The 24507-nt window shown below is 46.9% G+C and overlaps 1 protein-coding gene across 1 annotated transcript in view; it reads left to right on the plus strand.

Annotated features, from left to right (window-relative positions):
- Positions 1–24507, plus strand: part of LOC144494064 (uncharacterized) — a 59608-nt gene that overhangs the window by 16528 nt on the left and 18573 nt on the right. The window contains exons 2-3 of the mRNA XM_078213639.1: positions 11984–12104; positions 23617–23791. Of these exons, the coding sequence (XP_078069765.1) occupies positions 11984–12104; positions 23617–23791 (296 nt within the window). The remainder of the gene's footprint in view (positions 1–11983; positions 12105–23616; positions 23792–24507) is intronic.

Raw genomic sequence — 24507 nt, forward strand, 5'->3', positions numbered from 1 at the left:
CTTGCTCTTAATATACGTGTAAAAAGCCTTGGGATTTTACTTAATCCTCCTTGCCAATGCTTTTTCATGACCCCTTTTAGCTCTTCTTTCTTACTCTTTGCTTAAGTTTCTTTCTACTTTCCTTGCATTCCACACTTGCTTCGTGTGTTTCCAGCCTCCGAGCTTTGACAAATGCTTCCTTTTTCTCTTTGACTAGACTCACAATATCTCTCGTTATCCAAGGTTCCCAAAACTTGCCATACTTATCCTTCATCCTTACAGGAATGTGCCGGTCCTGAATCCCTATCAACTTACATTTGAAAGCCTCCCATATGCCAGATGTTGATTTGCCCTCAAACATCTTCCCCCAATCTACATTCTTCAGTTCCTGCCTAATATTGTAGTAATTAGCCTTTCCCCAATTTAGCACCTTAACTTGAGGACTACACTTATCTTTATCCATCAGTACCTTAAAGCTTACTGAATTGTGGTCACTGTTCCTGAACTGCTCCCCTACTAAAACATCGACCAGCTGGCCGGGCTCATTCCCCAATACCAGGTCCAGTATGGCCCCTTCCCGAGTTGGACTATCTACATCCTGTTTCGGGAAGCCCTCCTGGATGCTCCTTACAAACTCTGTCCCATCCATGCCCCAGCACTAAGTGAGTCCCAGTCAATATCGGGGAAATTAAAATCTCCCACCACAACAACCCTGTTACTTTTACACCTTGCCAAAATCTGCCTACACATCTGTTCCTCAATCTCCCGCTGGCAGTTGGGTGGCCTATAGTAAACCCCCAACATTGTGACTACACTTTTCCTATTCCTGAGCTCTACCCATATTGCCTCGTTGTCTGAGCCCTCCGAGGTATCCTCCCGGAGTACAGCTGAGATATTCTCCTTAACCAGTAGTGCAACTCCCCCACCCCTTTTACATCCCCCTCTATCCCGCCTGAAACATCTATATCCTGGAATGTTGAGCTGCCAATCCTGTCCTTCCCTTAACCAACTCTCTGTAATAGCAACAACATCACAGTTCCGAGCACGAATCCAAGCTCTAATTTCATCTGCCTTACCTGTTACACTTCTCACATTGAAACAAATGCACTTCAGTCCACCAGACCCTCTCTGATTTGTAATCCCACCCTGCCTGCTGTTTCTCTGAGTCTCACTGGCCCGACTCTCTCGTTCCCCTTCAGCTAATGCACCTTTGCTTTGGGTCCCACCCTCCTGCCAAACTAGTTAAATCCTCCCGTGTGACACTAGCAAACCTCCTGGCCAGAATATTTGTGCCCCTCCAGTTGAGATGCAACCCGTCCTTCTTGTACAGCTCCCATCTGCCCTGGAAGAGAGCCCAATGGTCCAGATATCTGAAACCCTCCCTCCTACACCAGCTGTTTAGCCACGTGTTGAGCTGCACTATCTTCCTATTCCTAGCCTCACTAGCACGTGGCACAGGGAGTAATCCTGAGATTACAACCCGAGAAGTCCTGCTTTTTAACTTTCTACCTAACTCCCTAAACTGCTGCTGCAGGACCTCATCACTCCTCCTACCTATGTCGTTTGTACCAATATTTACCACGACCTCTGGCTGTTCACCCTCTCCCTTCAGAATGCTTTCTGTCCGTTCAGAGATATCCTGGACCCTGGCACCAGGGAGGCAACACACCATCCTGGAGTCTCTTTCATGTCCACAGAAACGCCTATCTGTACCTCTAACTATAGAGTCCCCTATAACTATGCCTCTAGTCCTCTTTGTCCCTCCCTGCTTAACAACAGCGCCAGCCGTGGTATCACTGCTTTGGCTGCTGCAGCTGGTATCCCCTGGTGGCCCATCTTCCCCAACAGTATCCAAAATGGTATACTTGTTAGAGAGAGGGATGACCACAGGGGATTCCTGCACTGACTGCCTGCCCCTTCTGGCGGTCACGCATCTATCTGCCTGCACCTTCGATGTGACCACTTCTCTAAAGCTCTTATCTCTGACACTTTCCGCTTCCTTCATGCTCCTAAGTGCATCCAACTGCTATCCATGCGTTCTGTAAGGAGCTGCAATTGGGTGCACCATTGGGAACATTCTTTCTGAATCTACCCTGTCGAACCCTGTTGGAATTTTATAAGTTTCTATGTGATCCCTCTCAGTCTTCTCAACTCCTGTGAATATAATCCTAATCAACTTTGTTTTACCTCATATTTACCTCACCTGCCATCCCACGAATCAGCCTGGTAAATCTTCGCTGTGCTCCCTCTATAGCAAGGATCTCCTTCCTCAGAAAAGTACACTGAAACTGCACACAATACTCCAGCTATGGCCTCACCAATGCCAAACAAACAAAGAACAAAGAACAATACAGCACAGGAACAGGCCCTTCGGCCCTCCAAGCCCGCGCCGCTCCCCGGTCCAGGATTGAATCCTGAATCCAGGATCCCCGCCCAATTTTCCAGCCTATCTACATATCAATATCCTATCCACCGAGCTGTCCCTCACAGCTACGATGCTTTGTTCATCACAACCTATTAACTCACCCCCACCCCCCCATTCCAGACCATGTGATCTCCAGGGAGAGGCGAAAACCCAGAGTGAAAACCCCAGGGCCAATATGGGGAAAAAAAATCTGGGAAATTCCTCTCCGACCCCCTGAGGCGATCGAAACGAGTCCAGGAGATCACACTGGCCCTGATCGGAAAATGCTTCCCAACCCTATTCATTTCCACTTCCACGAACACCATATGAATTCCCTGCCCCCGAGACAGGTTCCCAACTATCCGCAGACTGGCAGATCATAGAATGAAGCCTTGAAACGAGAAACCAGGAACAATTAGCCCGCGCCGCTCCCTGGTCCAAACTAGACCACTCTTTTGTATCCCTCCATTCCCACTCCATTCATATAGCTGTCTAGATAAGTCTTAAACGTTCCCAGTGTGTCCGCCTCCACCACCTTGCCCGGCAACACATTCCAGGCCCCCACGACCCTCTGTGTAAAATATGTCCTTCTGATATCTGTGTTAAACCTCCCCCCCTTCACCTTGAACCTATGACCCCTCGTGAACGTCACCATCGACCCGGGGAAAAGCTTCCCACCGTTCACCCTATCTATGCCTTTCATAATTTTATACACCTCTATTAAGTCTCCCCTCATCCTCCGTCTTTCCAAGGAGAACAACCCCAGTTTCCCCAATCTCTCCTCATAACCAAGCCCCTCCATACCAGGCAACATCCTGGTAAACCTCTTCTGTACTCTCTCCAAAGCCTCCACGTCCTTCTGGTAGTGTGGCGACCAGAACTGGACGCAGTATTCCAAATGCGGCCGAACCAACGTTCTATACATCTGCAACATCAGACCCCAACTTTTATACTCTATGCCCCGTCCTATAAAGGCAAGCATGCCATATGCCTTCTTCACCACCTTCTCCACCTGTGACGTCACCTTCAAAGATCTGTGGACTTGCACACCCAGGTCCCTCTGCGTCTCTACACCCTTTATGGTTCTTCCATTTATCGTGTAGCTCCTCCCTACATTATTCCCACCAAAATGCATCACTTCGCATTTATCAGGATTGAACTCCATCTGCCATTTCCTTGCCCAAATTTCCAGCCTATCTATATCTTTCTGTAGCCTCTGACAATGTTCCTCACTATCTGCAAGTCCTGCCAGTTTTGTGTTGTCCGCAAACTTACTGATCACATATATATAATTGCAGCAAAACATCCCTATCTCTATACTCAAATCCTCTCGCTATGAAGGCCAACAAACGATTTGCCTTTTTAACTGCCTGCTGTACCAGCGTGCTTACTTTCAGTGACTGATGCACGAGGACTCCAAGATTTCATTGAGTATCCATCTCTCTCCATTTACGCCAAGTAATAATCTGTCTTCCGATGATTGCGACCAAAGTGGATAACCTCACATTTATCCACATTATACTGCATCTGTCATGCACATGCCCACACACTCAACCTGTTCAAATCACACTGAAGCATCTCTGCATCCTCCTCACAGCTCACCCTCCCACACAACTTTTTATCAACTGCAAATTTGGAGATAATACATTTAGTTCCCTCTTCTAAATCATTAATATGTAATGTGAACAGTTGAGGTTCGAGCACAGATTCCTGTGGAACCCCACTAGTCACTGACTGCCAATCAGAAAAAGAACCATTTATCCCAACTCTTTGCTTCCTACCTGCGAACCAGCTTTCTATCCGTCTCAAGGCATTACCTGCAATCCCAAGCGCTTTAATTTTACACAGTAGTCTGTTATGTGAGACCTTGTCGAAAGCCTTTTGAAAGTCGAAATAAACCACATCCACTGGTTCTCCTTGGTCAACTTGACTAGTGACATCCAAAAAAAAATTCCAATAGATTCGTCAAGCATGATTTCCCTTTTGTAAATCCATGCTGACTCTGTCTTATTATATCACTGGCTTCCAAATGACGAGTTATGAAATCCTTGATAATAGACTCAGGACTTAACCTTGGCTGTAGTTGTTTTCAGATGTTGCTGGAAAGTCAGTGGTCTATCTGTGGTCACTCCCAGATATGATGGAGTTGGGTGATGCTTTAACTTGTAACTCCAAAGGGTTTTGCATATTTAATCGTTGAGTATATTCAAGGCTCAGATAGCTAGATTTTTGAATTCGAGGTTCGTCACAGCTATCGTAAAATGGAGTGTATCAGGATACATCCCATAAAGGGTTAACTGCAATACCCTGTGTTGTGATGGAAGGAAGTGACATTTACTCATGATCTGAGAGTCCAGGAGGAAGCAGCTTGACAAGAAACTGGTATGGGGAATGTTCTCAAATCTGCAAATGTGTTACAATAGAATTAGAATGTCTGCAATCAGCAGGCTTTGGGAGTCCTTGAACCTTCCCCAACCCAACAACACGATGCAACTGGTGGGGATTGGTGGGAAACAAGAGTTGAGGTTAAAGGTGAGACATGATCTTGTTGATTGGTGGAGCAGGCTCAAGGGGTTGTAAGGCCTTCTCCAGCTCCTATTTCTTATCGTCTGGTGACATTTTAACTCCTTTCATCTTGGATTAGTGCCTGGAAACAAGGGACCAATTTCTAACCCATTGAAGCTTCTCTGTTTCAATAATGAGGTAAAACACCCAAAGGGAGACACAATACCTGGACATGATTCAGTGTCGATGGCTTTCAGCAACAACACTAAAGTTAAACGAGTGCATGAGAGGGGAAGGAAAATGAATCTGGAAATAGTGATAAGAACATAAGAACATAAGAAATAGGAGCAGGAGTAGGCCATCTGGCCCTTCGAGCCTGCCCCGCCATTCAACAAGATCATGGCTGATCTGAAGCGAATCAGTTCCACTTACCCGCCTGCTCCCCATAACCCCTAATTCCCTTATCGATCAGAAAACTATCTACCCGTGATTTAAACATATTCAACGAGGAAGCCTCCACCACTTCAATGGGCAGAGAATTCCAGAGATTCACTACCCTCTGAGAGAAGAAGTTCCCCCTCAACTCTGTTCTGAACCAGCCCCCCCTTATTTTGAGGCTGTGCCCTCTAGTTCTGGTTTCCCTTCTAAGTGGAAAGAATCTCTCCACCTCTACCCTATCCAGCCCCTTCATTATCTTATATGTCTCTATAAGATCACCCCTCATCCTTCTAAACTCCAACGAGTACAGACCCAATCTGTTTAATCTCTCCTCATAAGCCACACCCTTCATCTCCGGTATCAACCTGGTGAACCTTCTCTGCACTCCCTCCAAGGCCAATATATCCTTTCGCAAATAAGGGGACCAAAACTGCACACAGTACTCCAGTTGCGGCCTCACCAGTGCCTTGTACAGTTGCAGCAAGACCTCCCTGCTTTTATATTCTATCCCCCTCGCGATAAAGGCCAACATTCCATTCGCCTTCTTGATCACCTGCTGCACCTGCAGACTGAGTTTTTGCGATTCGTGCACAAGGACCCCCAGGTCCCTCTGCACAGTCGCACGATGTAATTTTTCTCCATTTAAATAATATTCCAATTTACTATTATTTCTTCCAAAGTGGATAACCTCACATTTGCTAACGTTATATTCCATCTGCCAGATCCTCGCCCACTCGCTCAGCCTATCCAAATCTCTCTGCAGACTTTCCGCATCCTCCACGCAATTCGCTTTCCCACTCACCTTCGTGTCATCAGCAAACTTGAATACCCTACATTCAGTCCCCTCCTCCAGATCATCTATGTAAATGGTAAACAATTGAGGCCCCAGCACCGATCCCTGCGGAACGCCACTGGTCATCAACTGCCAACCAGAAAAGCACCCATTTATCCCAACTCTCTGCTTCCTGTTAGATAGCCAATCCCCAAACCATGCCAACACCTTACCCCTAACTCCGTGTACCCCAATCTTCTGCAGCAACCTTTTGTGAGGCACCTTATCGAACGCCTTCTGGAAATCTAAAAACACCACATCCACCGGTTCCCCTCTGTCAACCGCACTAGTGATATCTTCATAAAAGTCCAGTAGATTTGTCAAACACGACTTTCCCTTCATGAATCCATGCTGCGTCTGCTTGATCGAACCATTCTTATTCCTCTTTAATAATGGACTCTAGCATCTTCCCAACTACGGACGTTAAGCTAACCGGCCTGTAGTCACCCGTCTTTTGTCTACTTCCTTTTTTAAACAGCGGCGTAACAGTAGCTGTTTTCCAGTCAGCCGGCACTACCCCAGAGTCCAGCGAATTTTGATAAATTACTACTAACGCATCTGCTATTACCTCAGCCATTTCTTTCAGTACCCTGGGATGCATTCCATCCGGGCCCGGGGACTTGTCTACCTTCAGTCCTATTAGTCTACCAAGCACCACCTCCTTAGTAACAGTAATTGTATTCAGGACCTCCCCTCCCACCAACTCTCGATCTCTAATATTCGGCAAACTATTTGTGTCTTCCACCGTGAAGACCGACACAAAGAACTTCTTTAAAGTCTCAGCCATTTCCTCGTTTTCCACTATTAAATCCCCCTCTCATCTTCCAAGGGTCCAACATTCACTCTAGCCACTCTATTCCTTTTTATATACTTGTATAAACTTTTACTATCATTTTTTATATTTTGAGCTAGTTTAGTTTCATAATCTATCTTTCCTTTCTTAATCGCTTTCTTAGTCGTTCTTTGTTTTTCTTTAAAGCTTTCCCAATCCACTAATTCTCCACTATTTTTGGCCACTCTGTACGCATCTGATTTTATTTTAATACTCTCCTTTATTTCCTTCGTTATCCACGTCCGGTTATCCTTTTTCTTACAGTCCTTCTTTATCACCAGAATATATTTTTGCTGAGTACTTAAAAAAATCTCCTTAAAAATCCTCCACTGTTCCTCAGCTGTCCTACCTACCAGTCTGCTCGCCCAGTCTACATGAGCCAATTCCACCCTCATCCTATCGTACTCCCCTCTGTTCAAGCAGAGGACACTGGTTTGGGACCCTACTTTCTCACCCTCCATCTGTATCAGAAATTCCACCATATTATGATCACTCATCCCAAGAGGATCCTTCTCAAGAAGATCCTCAATCCTACCTGTCTCATTGCACAGAACCAGATCCAAGATAGCTCGCTCTCTCGTAGGTTCTGTAACATACTGTTCAATGAAACAATCCCGACGGCATTCCAAGAACTCTTCCTCAAGCCCTCCACGTCCAATTTGAGTCGACCAATCAATATGTAGGTTAAAATCCCCCATGATTATTGCCGTTCCATTTTTGCACGCATCCATTATTTGCTTGTTTATAGCCCTCCCCACCTCTAAGTTGTTATTTGGGGGCCTATAGACCACGCCTACCAGTGTCTTTCTCCCCCTACTATTCCTTATCTCCACCCACAACGATTCCACGTTTTGCTCCTTAGAGCCTATGTCGTCTCTCACTACCATCCTGATATTATCCTTTATTAACAAAGCTACCCCACCTCCTTTTTCTACCTGTCTATCCTTCCTAAATGCCTGATAACCCTGTATATTCAGTTCCCAGTCCCGGTCACCCTGCAACCACGTTTCTGTGATGGACACTAGATCATATTCATTTGTATGGATTTGTGCCATCAACTCATTTACTTTGTTTCGAATGCTTGTGCATTCAGGCAAAGTGTCTTTATGCCAGCCTTTATCTGGACCCGGTTTGTTGAAGCGCTACTAAAATCTCCCAAGCCCTCTCCTCCTTTAGCTCGTTGTTTATTCACTATACTCCTGGCATTAGAGTAGACACATCTCAATCATATTGTCTGACCTCTCCCCTTCTCTGTTCCCAGTCCACCTGCCCTCTTGCACTGCCTAAAACCCTTCTCTGTTTGCGGGCTACCTTCCTCACTCTCAGTCACGTCACTTTGATCCCCTCCCCCCAACCTATCTAGTTTAAACTCTCCCCAGTAGCCTTAGCCAACCTTCCTGCCAGGATATTGGTCCCCCTGGGATTCAAGTGCCACCCGTTTTTAGTATACAGGTCACACCTGCCCCTAAAGAGGTCCCAATGGTCCAGGAACCTGAATCCCTGCCCCCTGCACCATTCCCTCAGCCACACATTCATCCTCCACCTCACTCCATTCCTTTCCTCACCTTCCCAGGGCACAGGCAGCAATCATAGAACATAGAACATAGAACAGTACAGCACAGAACAGGCCCTTCGGCCCACGATGTTGTGCCGAGCTTTATCTGAAACCAAGATCAAGCTATCCCACTCCCTATCATCCTGGTGTGCTCCATGTGCCTATCCAATAACCGCTTAAATGTTTCTAAAGTGTCTGACTCCACTATCACTGCAGGCAGTCCATTCCACACCCCAACCACTCTCTGCGTAAAGAACCTACCTCTGATATCCATCCTGTATCTCCCACCACGAACCCTATAGTTATGCCCCCTTGTAATAGCTCCATCCACCCGAGGAAATAGTCTTTGAACGTTCACTCTATCTATCCCCTTCATCATTTTATACACCTCTATTAAGTCTCCCCTCAGCCTCCTCCGCTCCAGAGAGAACAGCCCTAGCTCCCTCAACCTTTCCTCATATGACCTACCCTCCAAACCAGGCAGCATCCTGGTAAATCTCCTCTGCACTCCTTCCAGCGCTTCCACATCCTTCCTATAGTGAGGTGACCAGAACTGCACACAATATTCCAAATGTGGTCTCACCAAGGTCCTGTACAGTTGCAGCATAACCCCACGGCTCTTAAACTCCAACCCCCTGTTGATAAAAGCTAACACACTACAGGCCTTCTTCACAGCTCTATCCACTTGAGTGGCAACCTTTAGAGATCTGTGGATATGGACCCCAAGATCTCTCTGTTCCTCCACAGTCTTCAGAACCCTACCTTTGACCCTGTAATCCACATTTAAATTTGTCCTACCAAAATGAATCACCTCACATTTATCAGTGTTAAACTCCATTTGCCATTTTTCAGCCCAGCTTTGCATCCTATCTATGTCTCTTTGCAGCCTACAACAGCCCTCCACCTCATCCACTACTCCACCAATCTTGGTGTCATCAGCAAATTTACTGATCCACCCTTCAGCCCCCTCCTCTAAGTCATTAATAAAAATCACAAAGAGCAGAGGACCAAGCACTGATCCCTGCGGCACACCGCTAGCAACCTGCCTCCAATCCGAAAATTTTCCATCGACCACCACCCTCTGTCTTCGGTCAGAAAGCCAGTTACCTATCCAATCGGCCAACTTTCCCTCTATCCCACACCTCCTCACTTTCATCATAAGCCGACCATGGGGGACCTTATCAAACGCCTTACTAAAATCCATGTATATGACATCAACTGCCCTACCTTCATCAACACACTTAGTTACCTCCTCAAAAAATTGTATCAAATTTGTGAGGCACGACTTGCCCTTCACGAATCCGTGCTGACTATCTCGGATTAATCCGCATCTTTCTAAATGGTCGTAAATCCCATCCCTAAGGACCCTTTCCATCAATTTACCAACCACCGAAGTAAGACTAACCGGTCTATAATTACCAGGGTCATTTCTATTCCCTTTCTTAAACAGAGGAACAACATTCGCCATTCTCCAGTCCTCTGGCACCATCCCCGTGGACAGCGAGGACCCAAAGATCAACGCCAAAGGCTCTGCAATCTCATCCCTTGCCTCCCAAAGAATCCTAGGATACATTTCATCAGGCCCAGGGGACTTATCGACCTTCAGTTTATTCAAAACTGCCAAGACATCCTCCCTCCGAACATCTATTTCCTCCAGCCTATTAGCCTGTAACACCTTCTCTTCCTCAAAAACATGGCCCCTCTCCTTGGTGAACACTGAAGAAAAGTATTCATTCATCACCTCGCCTATCTCTACTGACTCCATACACAAGTTCCCACTACTGTCCTTGACCGGCCCTAACCTCACCCTGGTCATTCTTTTATTCCTCACATAAGAGTAAAAAGCCTTGGGGTTTTCCTTGATCCGACCCGCCAAGGACTTCTCATGTCCCCTCCTAGCTCTCCTAAGCCCCTTTTTCAGCTCATTCCTTGCTAACTTGTAACCCTCAATCGAGCCATCTGAACCTTGTTTCCTCATCCCGACATAAGCTTCCCTCTTCCTTTTCACAAGACATTCCACCTCTTTTGTGAACCATGGTTCCCTCACTCGGCCATTTCCTCCCTGCCTGACAGGAACATACCTATCAAGGACATCCAGTATTTGTTCCTTGAAAAAATTCCACTTTTCATTAGTTCCTTTCTCTGACAGTTTCTGTTCCCAACTTATGCCCCCTAATTCTTGCCTAATCGCATCATAATTACCCCTCCCCCAATTGTAAACCTTGCCCTGCCGTACGGCCCTATCCCTCTCCATTGCAATAACAAAAGACACCGAATTGTGGTCACTATCTCCAAATTGCTCTCCCACAACCAAATCTAACACTTGGCCCGGTTCATTTCCCAAGATTACTACCTTTGCTTTCCTCCTTCTCAGCTGTCTCCCTAATTCCCTATACTCTTTTTTCATGTTCCCTTCCCCCTTCTTCCCCACATCAGCGGTACCAATATGTACCGCTACCTCCGGCTCCTCTCCCTCCCACCTCAGGATTTCTGGGACTCGCCCAGCGACATCCTGGATCCCAGCCCCAGGGAGGCAGACCACCATGCGAGACTCCCGCCTGCCTCCGCAAAATCGCCTGTCCGTCTCCCTGACTGTCGAGTCCCCGATTAATACCGCCTTCCTCCTCCTTTCCTTCGCCCTCTGAGTTACAGGGCTGGACTCCACCCCGGAGACACGGCCACTGCTGCTTCCCCCAGATGGGCTGTCCCCCGCAACAATACTCAGGCAGGAGTACTTGTTATGTAGGGGCACTTCCACCGGGGTGCTCTCAATCACCCGTGTTTTACCCTTCCTGGCTGTCACCCACTTGGCCTCCTCCCGTGGCCCTGGTGTGACCACCTGATGATAGCTCTTGTCTATCACCTCCTCATTCTCCCTCACCTGCCTAAGATCGTCAAGCTGCAGTTCCAGCTCCCTAACACGGGCCCTCAGGAACCGCAGCTCGACACACCCCTCACAGATGTGGATGTCCGGGAGGCCAGGTGACTCCAGGACCTTCCACATACTGCACTGCGAGCAACACACTGGCTTAACACTCATATTTCACCCTTTCTTCCAAGGTGCACAGAGAAAAGTAAATTATAAATTAAAAAAAAGAAAGTCAACCCTGCTCGCCCTTTCTGCCTAAGCCTGATGAGCCAAAGCCCCTCAGTTCTCACTCAGCTCCCTCTCACTCCGCTGCCCGCTCCCAACTCTGCCCGTTAGATAGTGGGGCCTGCCTTTTAAACCACCCGTGCACTAAAAAAAACTCAAAAGAAAAAGTGATGCTGAGAATTCCATCAAAAACTCCAAACCCGACCCGCTTTCAAACCCAGTCCATCCAGGACATGGCGACTGCTCCCACACCAGGGAACCAAGGACAGTCCCCTCAACACGGATGTATTTTGGTGCGAGTTCAGTTGTGTCATGTGGTCATAGATTTTATTTCCTTCTTTTAGACTTATGCTGAAGTCAAATTCCATCCTATGCAATGGGTTGAAACTCAGGTTGAATCAATGGATGCTTTGCAGACCGGCCTGGAGAAACTTTTCAATTATTCACATTTTGGCAATGATGCAGGTATGTCAGATGTTCCTTCAAAGTAACAACAGAATATAAACAACCATTCGCTCTTTAACATGTCACGTTTGAAACTTTCTGTACAGATTGACACACTGACCAAAGAATTCCACTATCGTCAATCCCAGAGCGTTCCTCGTTCACACGTTACCAGTGGGTTGAAGGGCCACTTGGGTGACTTCTTTGCTCCTTGCAGGCTTTATGCTCCCAGAGTCTGGGAAGGTTTCCCACGTGTGCAGGGAATGGGATTCCAAACTCATGTCCTGACTCCAGCTGTGCCTGCTGCATTTTCCCAGTGTAATCAGGGCTCTTTTCCAGGCATGAATGCCACTATTGGAGTGGACATGTCCCCTTGTGGAAGCTGATACACTGCATCTCTGTCAGCTTCCTGGATGCTGCTGGAACACGGCCTCCTGACTGAGGCTCAGTGGCAGCAAATTCTGCCGTGTTCAAGAGAAACCGTGTGCCACTAACTTGACTATCTCTGGGTTTATTTGTCATCCCTTTCCCCTCTGTGGGAATTTACCCCCTCTGTACCCAAATTACCCCAGCCATCGCTCAATTATAGATTTGCCTGGTAACCTGGGATTTCAATTGATCTGGATTGGAACCCCACTGAAGTTGGCTTTCCCCATGTAATTACTCCCACTCTGCAAAGACTTAGAGAACAAATTAGGAAGCGGTAACAAGGTTTGTGGATAAGCAAATTTTACAAAACTTATCAACTAAGAGGGGAGGAATTTAGTGAAAGTTTTCTTCCCAATAAAACTCTCCCAAGTTCATGCTTCCAAATGGGTGATCAATCCAAGAGAAATGGACAACACCTTGAACTCCTCGCACTGACAGAGAAACCGTCACTGCCTCCGAGAAGCACCACACATTCCTGGGATTTCTACTGATAGAGCGGCACGGTGGCACAGTGCTTATCACTGCTGCCTCACAGTGCCAGGGACCCGGGTTTGATTCCTGGACTTGGGTCACTCTCTGTGTGGAGTTGTCACATTCTCCCCGTGTCTGCGTGGGTTTCCTCCAAGTGCTCCGGTTTCCTCCCACAGTCCAAAGATGTGCGGTTTAGGTTGATTGGCCATGCTAAATTGCCCCTTAGTGTCAGGGGGACCAGCAGGGAAAACATGTGAGGCTACGGGGTTAGGGGTGGGCGGGATTGTGGTCGGTGCCGACGCCGCGCCTGTTCCTCCTTTACCAATGTCCGAAAATGGCCACCGTCGGGACCGTGCCCGGAACGGGTGCGACTTCATGGGCTGCACGCCCAGACTTCCCCCTTGACCATCGCGTTTGCCCGTCCAGATTCGGCGTAAAACAGACATGGTGCGCAAAGGTCCAATTTGGGCGCTCCAGCTTCTGAGGAGGTAAGTTCAGAGCTTCCAGCAGCTCTCTGACTCAGATCGGTGGTGGGTGGGCAGGGGAGGGGGGTGGGTCAGATGGCTCTCGGGTGGGGGGGTGGGGGGGCAGAGGGGCATGCTGCCACTCTGTGTGCGATCGGTGGGAGGAAAGGGGTGGTTCGCTGCCAATCTGCGTGTGACCGGTGGGGGGAAGGGGGTTTCGCTGCCAATCTGGGTGCGATTGGTGGGGGAAAAGAGGGGCAGGGGGCCGCGATCATAGAACATAGAACATTACAGCGCAGTACAGGACCTTCGGCCCTCGATGTTGCGTCGACCAGTGAAACCAATCTAAAGCCCCTCTAATCTACACTATTCCAATATCATCCATATGTTTATCCAATAACCATTTGAATGCTCTTAATGTTGATGAGTCCATTACTGCTGCAGGCAGGGCATTCCACGCCCTTACTACTCTCTGAGTAAAGAACCTGCCTCTAACATCTGTCCCATATCTCTCACCCCTCAATTTAAAGCTATGTCCCCTCGTGTTAGCCATCACCATCTGAGGAAAAAGACTCTCACTATCCACCCTATCTAATCCTCTGATCATCTTGTATGTCTCTATTAAGTCACCTCTTAACCTTCTTCTCTCTAACGAAAACAACCTCAAGTCCGTCAGCTTTTCCTCATACGATTTTCCCACCATACCAGGCAACATCCTGGTAAATCTCCTCTGAACCCTTTCCAACACCTCCACATCTTTCCTATAATGCGGCGACCAGAACTGTATGTAATACTCCGAGTGCGGCCGCACCAGAGATTTGTACAGTTGCAGCATGACCTCCTGGCTCCGAAACTCAATCCCTCTACCAATAAAAGCTAACACACCGTACACCTTCTTAACAACCCTATCAACCTGGGTGCCAACTTTCAGGGATCTATGCACATGGACAACCAGATCCCTCTGTTCATCCACACGACCAAGTATCTTACCATTAGCCCAGTACTCTGTATTCCTGTTACTCCTTCCAAAGTGAATCACCTCACACTTTTCCGCATTAAACCCCATTTGCCACCTCTCAGCCCAGCTCTGCAGCTTATCTGTGTCCCTCTGTAACCTGCCACTTCCCTCCACACTGTCTGCAACTCCACCGACTTTCATGTCATCCGCAAATTTACTAACCCATCCTTCTACGCCCTCATCCAAGTCATTAATAAAAATGACCAACACCAATGGCCCCAAAACAAATCCTTGCGGTACACCACTAGTAACTGAACTCCAGGATGAATATTTCCCATCAACCACAACCCTCTGTTTTCTCAGAGCTAGCCAATTCCTGATCCAAACCACTAAATCACCCTCAATCCCATGTGTCCGTAGTTTCTGCAAAAGCTTACCATGGGGAACCTTATCAAATGCTTTGCTGAAATCCATATACACCACATCAACCGCTTTACCCTCATCCACCTCTTTGGTCACCTTCTCAAAGAACTCAATAAGGTTTGTGAGGCACGACCTACCCTTCACGAAACCGTGCTGACTATCCCTAATCAAATCTGGGTTGCGGCGGTTGGGGGATAAGGGGGTCAATTATGTTGTGGGGATGGGGCAATATCTGTGGGGGCCAGAGGGGAGGCACTATCCGGCCTGGGAGTGATGTGGCAGGGGAGTGTTTTTCTATTTTTTTTACTGCGCAGGCGCAGTGGGAGGCGCCAATCGGAGCTGCAGGATTTCGGGTGCATTAAGCCCCACCCACAGGCCTGTGCAGCGTGATTCAGAATCGCTGCTATTTTTTCAGGCAGAGTGTGTATGGGGGCGCCTGAAAACGGGTCTAAAAGTCGGATCTGAAACACTCCCAGTTTCAAGTCTGCCCAACTCTTGGAACCAAAATGGTAAAATAAGGCCCTATGTGTTCCTGATAGGGTGTGAGTCCAAGGCTTATTGCCATTTCTTTTCCAGCTATTACAACACCTTATTTCTCTGATGAGAAATGCTGATGGAGAAATAGAGAAATAATATGAAGCAACTTCTAATACTGATGATGAATTATTTATCCTTCAATGACCAGAGTAATGGAGGTACTTCCTCCTCGTGAAATCTCCTGTTGGGAGTCAGTGACTGCTTCTGAATAGGGTATTCGGATAGTTTTGTTGTAAACGGTTAACAACTTCAACATGGATTCCTTTTCTGTTCCCGTGATGCCACTATAAAATGGCCAAGTTAAGCAAGTACACGAACACTGACTCAGATAAAATTTAAAACCTTGGCCAGCTTACACCCACCACCAGCAAGCTCCCTTCCAAGACACACACCATCCTATTTTGGAACAATATCACCTTTCCATCAGTGATTCTGGTTGAAATTCATGAGATTCCTTCCCTAATAGCAGTTGGGTGTACCTACACCACATTGACCACCGCGGATCAACATGGTGGCTTTTCACTCCCCTCCCAAGACCAATCAGGAATGGGTGGCACATCTGATCGCATCACCAACACCCAGGTCCATGAGAAAAATTCAAATTACATTCCATTCCTCTCTCATTGGTTTTGCTCCTTCAACTCTTTGGCCATTTAAAATTTCCTGTCTTCCACCCACTCTCAGCCCTTCCCCTTTGTTCTTTTTCCCACTCGAACCCCATCACATTATTTAAAACTCATTCCATTTCTAACATGGCCCAGTTTTCCATAGAATCCCGACAGGACAGAAGGAAGCCATTCGGCCCATCGAATCTGTACTGACCACAATCCCACCAGGCCCTATTCCCGTAACTCCACACATTTACCCTGCTAATTCCCATGACATTAGAGGCAATTTAGCATGGCCAATAAACCTAACCCGCACATCTCTGGACTGTGGGAGGAAACCGGAGCACCCAGAGGAAACCCACACAGACACATAGACATTCATAGAATCATAAAATCCTCCAGTGCAAAAGGAGGCCATTCGGCCCATTGAGTCTACAATGACCCAATCTCCATAACCCCATGCATTTACCCTAGCGAGTCCCCTGACACTCGGGGACAATTTAGCATGGCCAATCAACCTCGCCTGCACATCTTTGGACTGTGGGAAGAAACTGGAGCGGATAGAGAAAACCCACACAGACAGGGGGAGAACGTGTAAACGCCACGCAGACAGCGACCCAAACCAGGAATTGAACCCAGGTCCCTAGAGCTGTGAGGCAACATTGCTAACCACTGTGCCATTGTGCTGCCCATTGATCTGAGACATTGGGCGGAATGTTTTCATTCCGCCCGACATGGGAATTGTAGCGGGAGTGATACAGGCCATGGAAAGGCCCCTTGACCTTTATGGCAGAGCCATCAAGAATTTAGAAACACAGAGGGACCTAGGTGTGCAAGTCCACAAATCCTTGAAGGTGGCAGCACAGTTGGAGACGGTGGTGAAGAAGGCATATGTTATGCTTGCCTTTATAGGGCGGGGTATAGAGTATAAAAGCTGGAGTCAGATGTTGCAGCTGTATAAAACGTTGGTTAGGCCATATTTGGAGTACTGCGTCCAGTTCTGGTTGCCGCACTACCAGAAGGACGTGGAGGCTTTAGAGCGGGTGCAGAGAAGGTTTACCAGGATGTTGCCTGATATGGAGGGTCTTAGCTATGAGGAGAGATTGGGTAAACTGCGCTTGTTCTCCCTGGAAAGATGGAGAATGAGGGGAGACCTAATAGAAGGGTCCAAAATTATGAAGGGTATAGATAGGGTGAACAGTGGGGAGCTTTTTCCCAGGTCGGAGGTGACGATCACGAGGGGTCACGGGCTCAAGGTGAGAGGGGCGAGGTACAACCCAGATATCAGAGGGACGTTTTTTACACAGAAAGTGGTGGGGGCCTGGAATGCGCTGCCAAGTAGGGTGGTGGAGGCAGGCACGCTGGCATCGTTTAAGACTTACCTGGATGGTCAAATGAGCATTCTGGGAATGGAGGGATACAAACGAATGGTCTAGTTGTACCAGTGAGCGGCACAGGCTTGGAGGGCCGAAGGGCCTGTTTCGTGTGCTGCACTATTCTTTGTTCTTTGTTCTTTGGGGCAGGGTATTTGAATGAAAGGAGATCTTAGAGAAGCATTTCAAATTATGATGGGATTCGATGAGATAGAAGCAAGGAGATTGTCTCCACTGGCAGGTGAAACTATAACTGGGGGTATGGCCTCAAAGTAAGTGGGAGCAGATTTCGGACTGAGTTGAGGAGAAACTTCATCAGCCAAAGGGTTGTGAATCTGTGGAATTCCCTGCCCAGTGAAACAGTTGATGCTACCTCATTGAATGTTTTTAAGGCAAGGATAGATAAATTTTTGAACAGGAAAGGAATTAAGAGTTATGGTGAGCGGGCGGGTAAGTGGAGCGGAGTCCATTTAAAGATCAGCCATCTTATTGAATGGCAGAACAGGCTCGAGGGGCCAGATGGCCTACTCCTACTCCTAGTTCTATGTTCTTATGACCAGGTTCCGACCTGCAGTGGAGAGGCAGCATCGCTCCCTGTGTGGACGGGAACGGGGACTGCAGGGAGGATGAGCAAACTGACCACATCACCATGGTACAGGGAGCCGTTCAAGTCGGTGGAGAAAAAAGAAATGTAGTCGTAATTGGGGATAGTATAGTTAGGGGCATTGACACTGTTCTCTGTGACCAGGATCGAGAATCCCGAAGGTTGTGTTGCCTGCCTGGTGCTCAGGTTCAGGATATCTCATCTGGGCTGCAGAGGAACTTGGAGTGGGAGGGTAGAAATCCAGTTGTCGTGGTCCACGTAGGTACCAACGACATAGGTAGAACAGGAACAGAGGTTCTGTTGAGGGAATATGAAAAGCTCGGAGCTAAATTAAAAAGCAGAAGCAAAAAGGTAATAATCTCTGGATTACTACCTGAGCCACGAGCTAATTGGCACAGGGTCAATAAGATTAAGGAGGTAAATGCGTGGCTCAAAGATTGGTGTGGGAGGAATGGGTTTGAATTCATGGGACATTGGCACCAGTATTGGGGAAGAGGGGACCTGTTCTGATGGGATGGTATTCATCTGGATCGTGCTGGGACCAGAGTCCTGGCGAATCGTATAACTAGGGTTGTCGATAGGGCTTTAAACTAAATAGTGGGGGGGAGGGTTCAGTTGTATGGAGAATTAGAAAATCAAAGGTAAAGGAGAGGGTAGAGTGCAGGTTAATGATGAGGACTTTCAACTAGTTAAAGGAGCCGAGGGCTCAGGAGAGGTTAGTAAAGTTTCCAGACCACGTAATAGAACAGAGAGTATAGAAGGTGGCAGGAATCTAACCTCAGGCAGAGTAAAAAAGGTGACAAGCATGAGAAGGGAGGTGTTCAACACAGTGCAAGGAGATGGTCTGGGGAAGAATAACCAGTCTGTGACAGGAAGGGACAGAGCATGCAAACAAAGGAATGCACTAACAAATCAGGTCCAGGTATGAAAGACTAACATAAAGACACTTTACCTGAATGCACATAGCATTCGAAACAAAGTGAATGAGTTGACGGTACAAATAAGTACAAATGGGTATGATCTCGTGGCCATTACAGAAACGTGGTTGCAAGGTGACCAGGACTGGGAACTAAATATCCAGGGGTATCAGACAATTCGGAAGGATAGACAGGAAGGAAAAGGAGGTGGGGCAGCTCTGTTAATTAAAGATAACATCAGGGCGGTAGTGAGAGACGATATAGGCTCGAAGGAGCAAAATGTGGAATCAATGTGGGTGGAGATAAGGAATAGTAAGGGGAAAAAGTCACTGGTGGGCGTAGTCTATAGGCCCCCAAATAATAACTTCAAGGTGGGGCGGGCTATAAACAAACAAATAACAGATGCATGTAAAAATGGAACAGCAATAATCATGGGGGATTTTAACCTCCATATTGATTGGTCAACTCAAGTCGGACGCGGTGGACTTGAGGAAGAGTTCTTAGAATGCTGTCGCGATAGTTTACTCGAACAGTATGTTACAGAACCTACGAGGGAGCAAGCTATCTTGGATCTGGTCCTGTGTAATGAGACAGGTAAAATTAATGATCTCCTTGTGAGGGATCCTCTTAGAATGAGTGATCACAATATGGTTGAATTTCTAATACAGATGGAGGGTGAGAAAGTAGGGTCCCAAACCAGTGTCCTCTGCTTGAACAAGGGGGATTACAATCGGATGAGGGCGGAATTGGCTAATGTAGACTGGGAACACAGACTAATTGGTGGGACAGTTGAGGAACAGTGGAGGATTTTGAAGGAGATTTTTCTCAGTACTCAGGAAAAATATATTCCAGTGAAAAAGAAGGAATGTAAGAAAAGGGATAACCAGCCATGGATAACTAAGGAAATAAAGGAGAGTATCAAATTAAAAACCAATGCATACAGAGTGACCAAAATTAGTGGGGAACTCGAAGATTGGGAAGGCTTTAAAAAACAACAAAGAACTACTAAGAAAGCAATAAAGAAAGGAAAGATAGATTATGAAAGTAAACTAGCACAAAATATAAAAACTGACAGTAAAAGCTTTTACAAATATATAAAACGGAAAAGAGTGGCTAAAGTAAATGTTGGTCCCTTAGAAGATGAGAAGGGGGATTTAATAATAGGAAATGAGGAAATGGCCGAGGCCTTAAACAAGTTTTTTGTGTCGGTCTTCACAGTGGAAGACATAAATAGCATACCAATAATTAACAGTCGTGGGACTGTTGGGGGTGAGGACCTTAAAATGATCACTATGACTAAAGAGGTAGTGCTGGGTCAGCTAATGGGATTAAAGATAGACAAGTCCCCTGGTCCGAATGGAATGCATCCCAGGGTACTAAAAGAAACGGCAGAAGTAACAGCAAATGCATTAGTTGGAATTTATCAAAATTCACTGGACTCTGGGGAGGTGCCAGCTGATTGGAAAACAGCTAATGTGACGCCACTGTTTAAAAAAGGAGGTCAACAAAAGGTAGGTAACTACAGGCCGGTTAGTTTAACATCCGTAGTTGGGAAAATGCTGGAATCTATCATTAAGGAAGAAATAGCAGGACACCTGGAAAAGAATGGTTCAATCAAGCAGACGCAGCATGGATTCATGAAGGGAAAGTCATGTTTGACTAATTTACTGGAATTGTTTGAGGATATAATAAGACCGTAAGACCATAAGACATAGGAGCGGAAGTAAGGCCATTCGGCCCATCGAATCCACTCCACCATTCAATCATGGTTGATTTCAACTCCATTTACCCGCTCTCTCCCCATAGCCCTTAATTCCTCGAGAAATCAAGAATTTATCAATTTCTGTCTTGAAGACGCTCAACGTCTCGGCCTCCACAGCCCTCTGTGGCAATGAATTCCACAGACCTACCACCCTCTGGCTGAAGAAATTTCTCCTCATCTCTGTTCTAAAGTGACTCCCTTTTATTCTAAGGCTGTGCCCCCGCGTCCTAGTCTCCCCTGCTAATGGAAACAACTTCCCTACGTCCATCCTATCTAAGCCGTTCATTATCTTGTAAGTTTCTATTAGATCTCCCCTCAACCTCCTAAACTCCAATGAATATAATCCCACGATCCTCAGACGTTCATCGTATGTCAGGCCTACCATTCCTGGGATCATCCGTGTGAATCTCCGCTGGACCCGCTCCAGTGCCAGTATGTCCTTCCTGAGGTGTGGGGCCCAAAATTGCTCACAGTACTCCAAATGGGGCCTAACCAGTGCTTTATAAAGCCTCAGAAGTACATCCCTGCTTTTGTATTCCAAGCCTCTTGAGATAAATGACAACATTACATTTGCTTTCTTAATTACGGACTCAACCTGCAAGTTTACCTTTAGAGAATCCTGGACTAGGACTCCCAAGTCCCTTTGCACTTTAGCATTATGAATTTTGTCACCGTTTAGAAAATAGTCCATGCCTCTATTCTTTTTTCCAAAGTGCAAGACCTCGCACTTGCCCACGTTGAATTTCATCAGCCACTTCTTGGACCACTCTCCTAAACTGTCTAAATCTTTCTGCAGCCTCCCCACCTCCTCAATACTACCTGCCCCTCCACCTATCTTTGTATCATCGGCAAACTTGGCCAGAATGCCCCCAGTCCCATCATCTAGATCGTTAATATATAAAGAGAACAGCTGTGGCCCCAACACTGAACCCTGCGGGACACCACTTGTCACCGGTTGCCATTCTGAGAAAGAACCTTTTATCCCAACTCTCTGCCTCCTGTCTGACAGCCAATCGTCAATCCATGTTAGTACCTTGCCTCGAATACCATGGGCCCTTATTTTACTCAGCAGTGCGATTGACAGAGGGGAACCGGTGGATGTGGTGTACTTAAATTTCCAGAAGGCCTTTGATAAGGTGCCTCTCAAAAGGTTGCTGCATAAGATAAAGGTACACAGAGTTGGGGGTAAAATGTTAGCGTAGATTGACGATTGGCTATCTCACAGAAAGCAGAGAGTCGGAATAAGTGGGTGGCAATCAGTGTCTCGTGGCGTGCCGCAGGGATCGGTGCTGGGGCCTCAACTATTTACCATATACATATACATAACTATTTACCATATACATAAATATATACATATTTACCATATACATAGACGATCTGGAGGAGGACACAGAGAGTCTGCAGAGAGGCACGGTAGCACAGTGGTTAGCACTGCTGCTTCACAGCTCCAGCGACCTGGGTTCATTTCCCGGCTTGGGTCACTGTCTGTGTGGAGTTTGGACATTCTCCTTGTGTCTGCGTGGGTTTCCTCCGGGTGCTCCGGTTTCCTCCCACAGTCCAAAGATGTGCGGGTTAGGTTGATTGGCCATGCTAAAATTGCCCTTAGAGTCCTGGGATGCGTAGGTTAGACGGATTAGTGGGTAAACATGTAGGAATATGGGGGTAGGGCCTGGGTGGGACTGTGGTCAGTGCAGACTCGATGGGCCGAATGGCCTCTTTCTGTGCTGTAGGGTTTCTAAGATTTCTAAGATTTCTAAGAGATTTGGATAGGCTAAGGATCTGGCAGATGGAGTATAACGTCGGTAAGTGTGAGGTTATCCACTTTGGAAGGAATAATAGTGAAATGGACTATTATTTAAACGGTGAAAAATTACAACATGGTACTGTGCAGAGGGACCTGGGGGTCCTTGTGCATGAATCACAAAAACTCAGTTTGCAGGTACAGCAGGTAATCAAGAAGGCAAATGAAATGTTGGCCTTTATCGCGAGAGGGATGGAGTATAAAAGCAGGGAGGTCATGCAGCAACTGTATTGGGTACTGGTGAGACCGCCCCTAGAGTACTGTGTACAATTTTGGTCCCCTTATTTAAGAAAGGATATATTAGCTTTGGAGGGGGTACAGAGAAGGTTCACCAGGTTGATTCCGGAGATGAGGGGGTTAGCTTATGAGGAGAGATTGAGTAGACTGGGCCTGTACTCATTGGAGTTTAGAAAGTTGAGGGGAGATCTTATAGAGATATAAGATAATGAAGGGGCGAGACAGGGTAGAAGCAGCAAGGTTATTTCCACTTACAATGGAAACAAGAACTAGCCTCAAAATACGGGGGAGTCAATTTAGAACAGAGTTGAGGAGGAACTTCTTCTGCCAGGGGGTAATTTGATTTATTGTCACATGTATTACCATACAGTGAAAGGTATTGTTTCTCGCGCGCTATACAGAAAGCATACTGTTTATAGAGAAGGAAACGAGAGAGTACAGAATGTAGTGTTACAGTCATAGCTCGGGTGTAGAGAAAGATCAACTTAATGCAAAATAAGTCCATTCAAAAGTCTGACCACAGCAGGGAAGAAGCTGTTCTTGAGTCGGTTGGTACGTGACCTCAGACTTTTGTATCTTTTTCCCAATGGAAGAAGGCAGAAGAGAGAATGTCCAGGGTGCATGGGGTCCTTAATTATGCTGGCTGCTTTGCCGAGGCAGCCGGAAGTGTAGACAGAGTTAATGGATGGGAGGCTGGTTTGCGTGATGGATTGGGCTACATTCACGACGTTTTGTAGTTCCTTGCGGTCTTCGGCAGAACAGGAGCCATACCAAGCTGTGACACAACCAGAAACAATGCTTTCTGTTGTGCATCTGTAGAAGTTGGTGAGAGTCATAGCTGACATGCCAAATTTCCTTAATCTTCTGAGAAAGTCTTCTGACTCATCATAAGCAATGCCCCAGATATCACCTGATTAAATGCTGTAACAGTGTGTTTCTCTGTCCACAGGTACAATTATTCCTCTCACTGCACCTTGGGGAATTTCTGGAAGGTTGGATAGTGGCAAACTGTTACCAAGATTCAGAGTATATATTCCAATAGCTCCTGAAGTCAACAACCCCCCTGAACCGACAGATCAAGAAGTTAATGTACGATCAAAATATGACTGTTCGTACTTTGTCAGGTGAGTTTAGTTCCTGATATATTCACAGAATCACAGAATACTACAGTGCAGAAGAGGACCTTCGACCCACCGAGTCTCTACCGACACATGTAAGGCCCTGTCCTACCCACCAGTCCCACTTGCCAGCATTTGGCCCGCAGCCTTGAATGTTATGACGTGCCAAGTACTCGTCCAGGTACTTTTTAAAGGATGTGAGGCATCCCGCCTCCACCACCCTCCCAGGCAGCGCATTCCAGACCGTCACCACCCACTGGGTAAAAATGTTTCCTCAAATCCCCCCACCCTCCCACCCTCACTTTTAACTTGTGTCCCCTCCTAACTGACCCTTCAACTAAGGGGAACAGCTGCACCCTATTCACCCTGTCCATGCCCCTCATAATCTTGAACACCTCAATCAGGTCCCCCTCAGTCTTCTCTGCTCCAACGAAAACAACCCAAGCCTATCCAACCTCTCTTCATAACTTAAATGTTCCATCCCAGGCAGCATCCTGGTGAATCTCCTCTGCACCCCTTCCAGTGCAATCACATCCTTCCTACAATGTGGCGACCAGAACTGCACACGGTACTCCAGCTGTGGCCTCACCAAAGTTCTATACAACTCCATCATGATCTCTCTGCTTTTGTAACCAACCCCGATTGATAAAGGTGAGTGTGCCACATGCCTTTTTCACCACCCTATTTACCTGCCTTTCCACCTTCAGAGATCTATGGACAAA

This window comes from Mustelus asterias, chromosome 5 (assembly GCF_964213995.1).
Source record: "Mustelus asterias chromosome 5, sMusAst1.hap1.1, whole genome shotgun sequence".
Classification (NCBI taxonomy): Eukaryota; Metazoa; Chordata; class Chondrichthyes; order Carcharhiniformes; family Triakidae; genus Mustelus; species Mustelus asterias.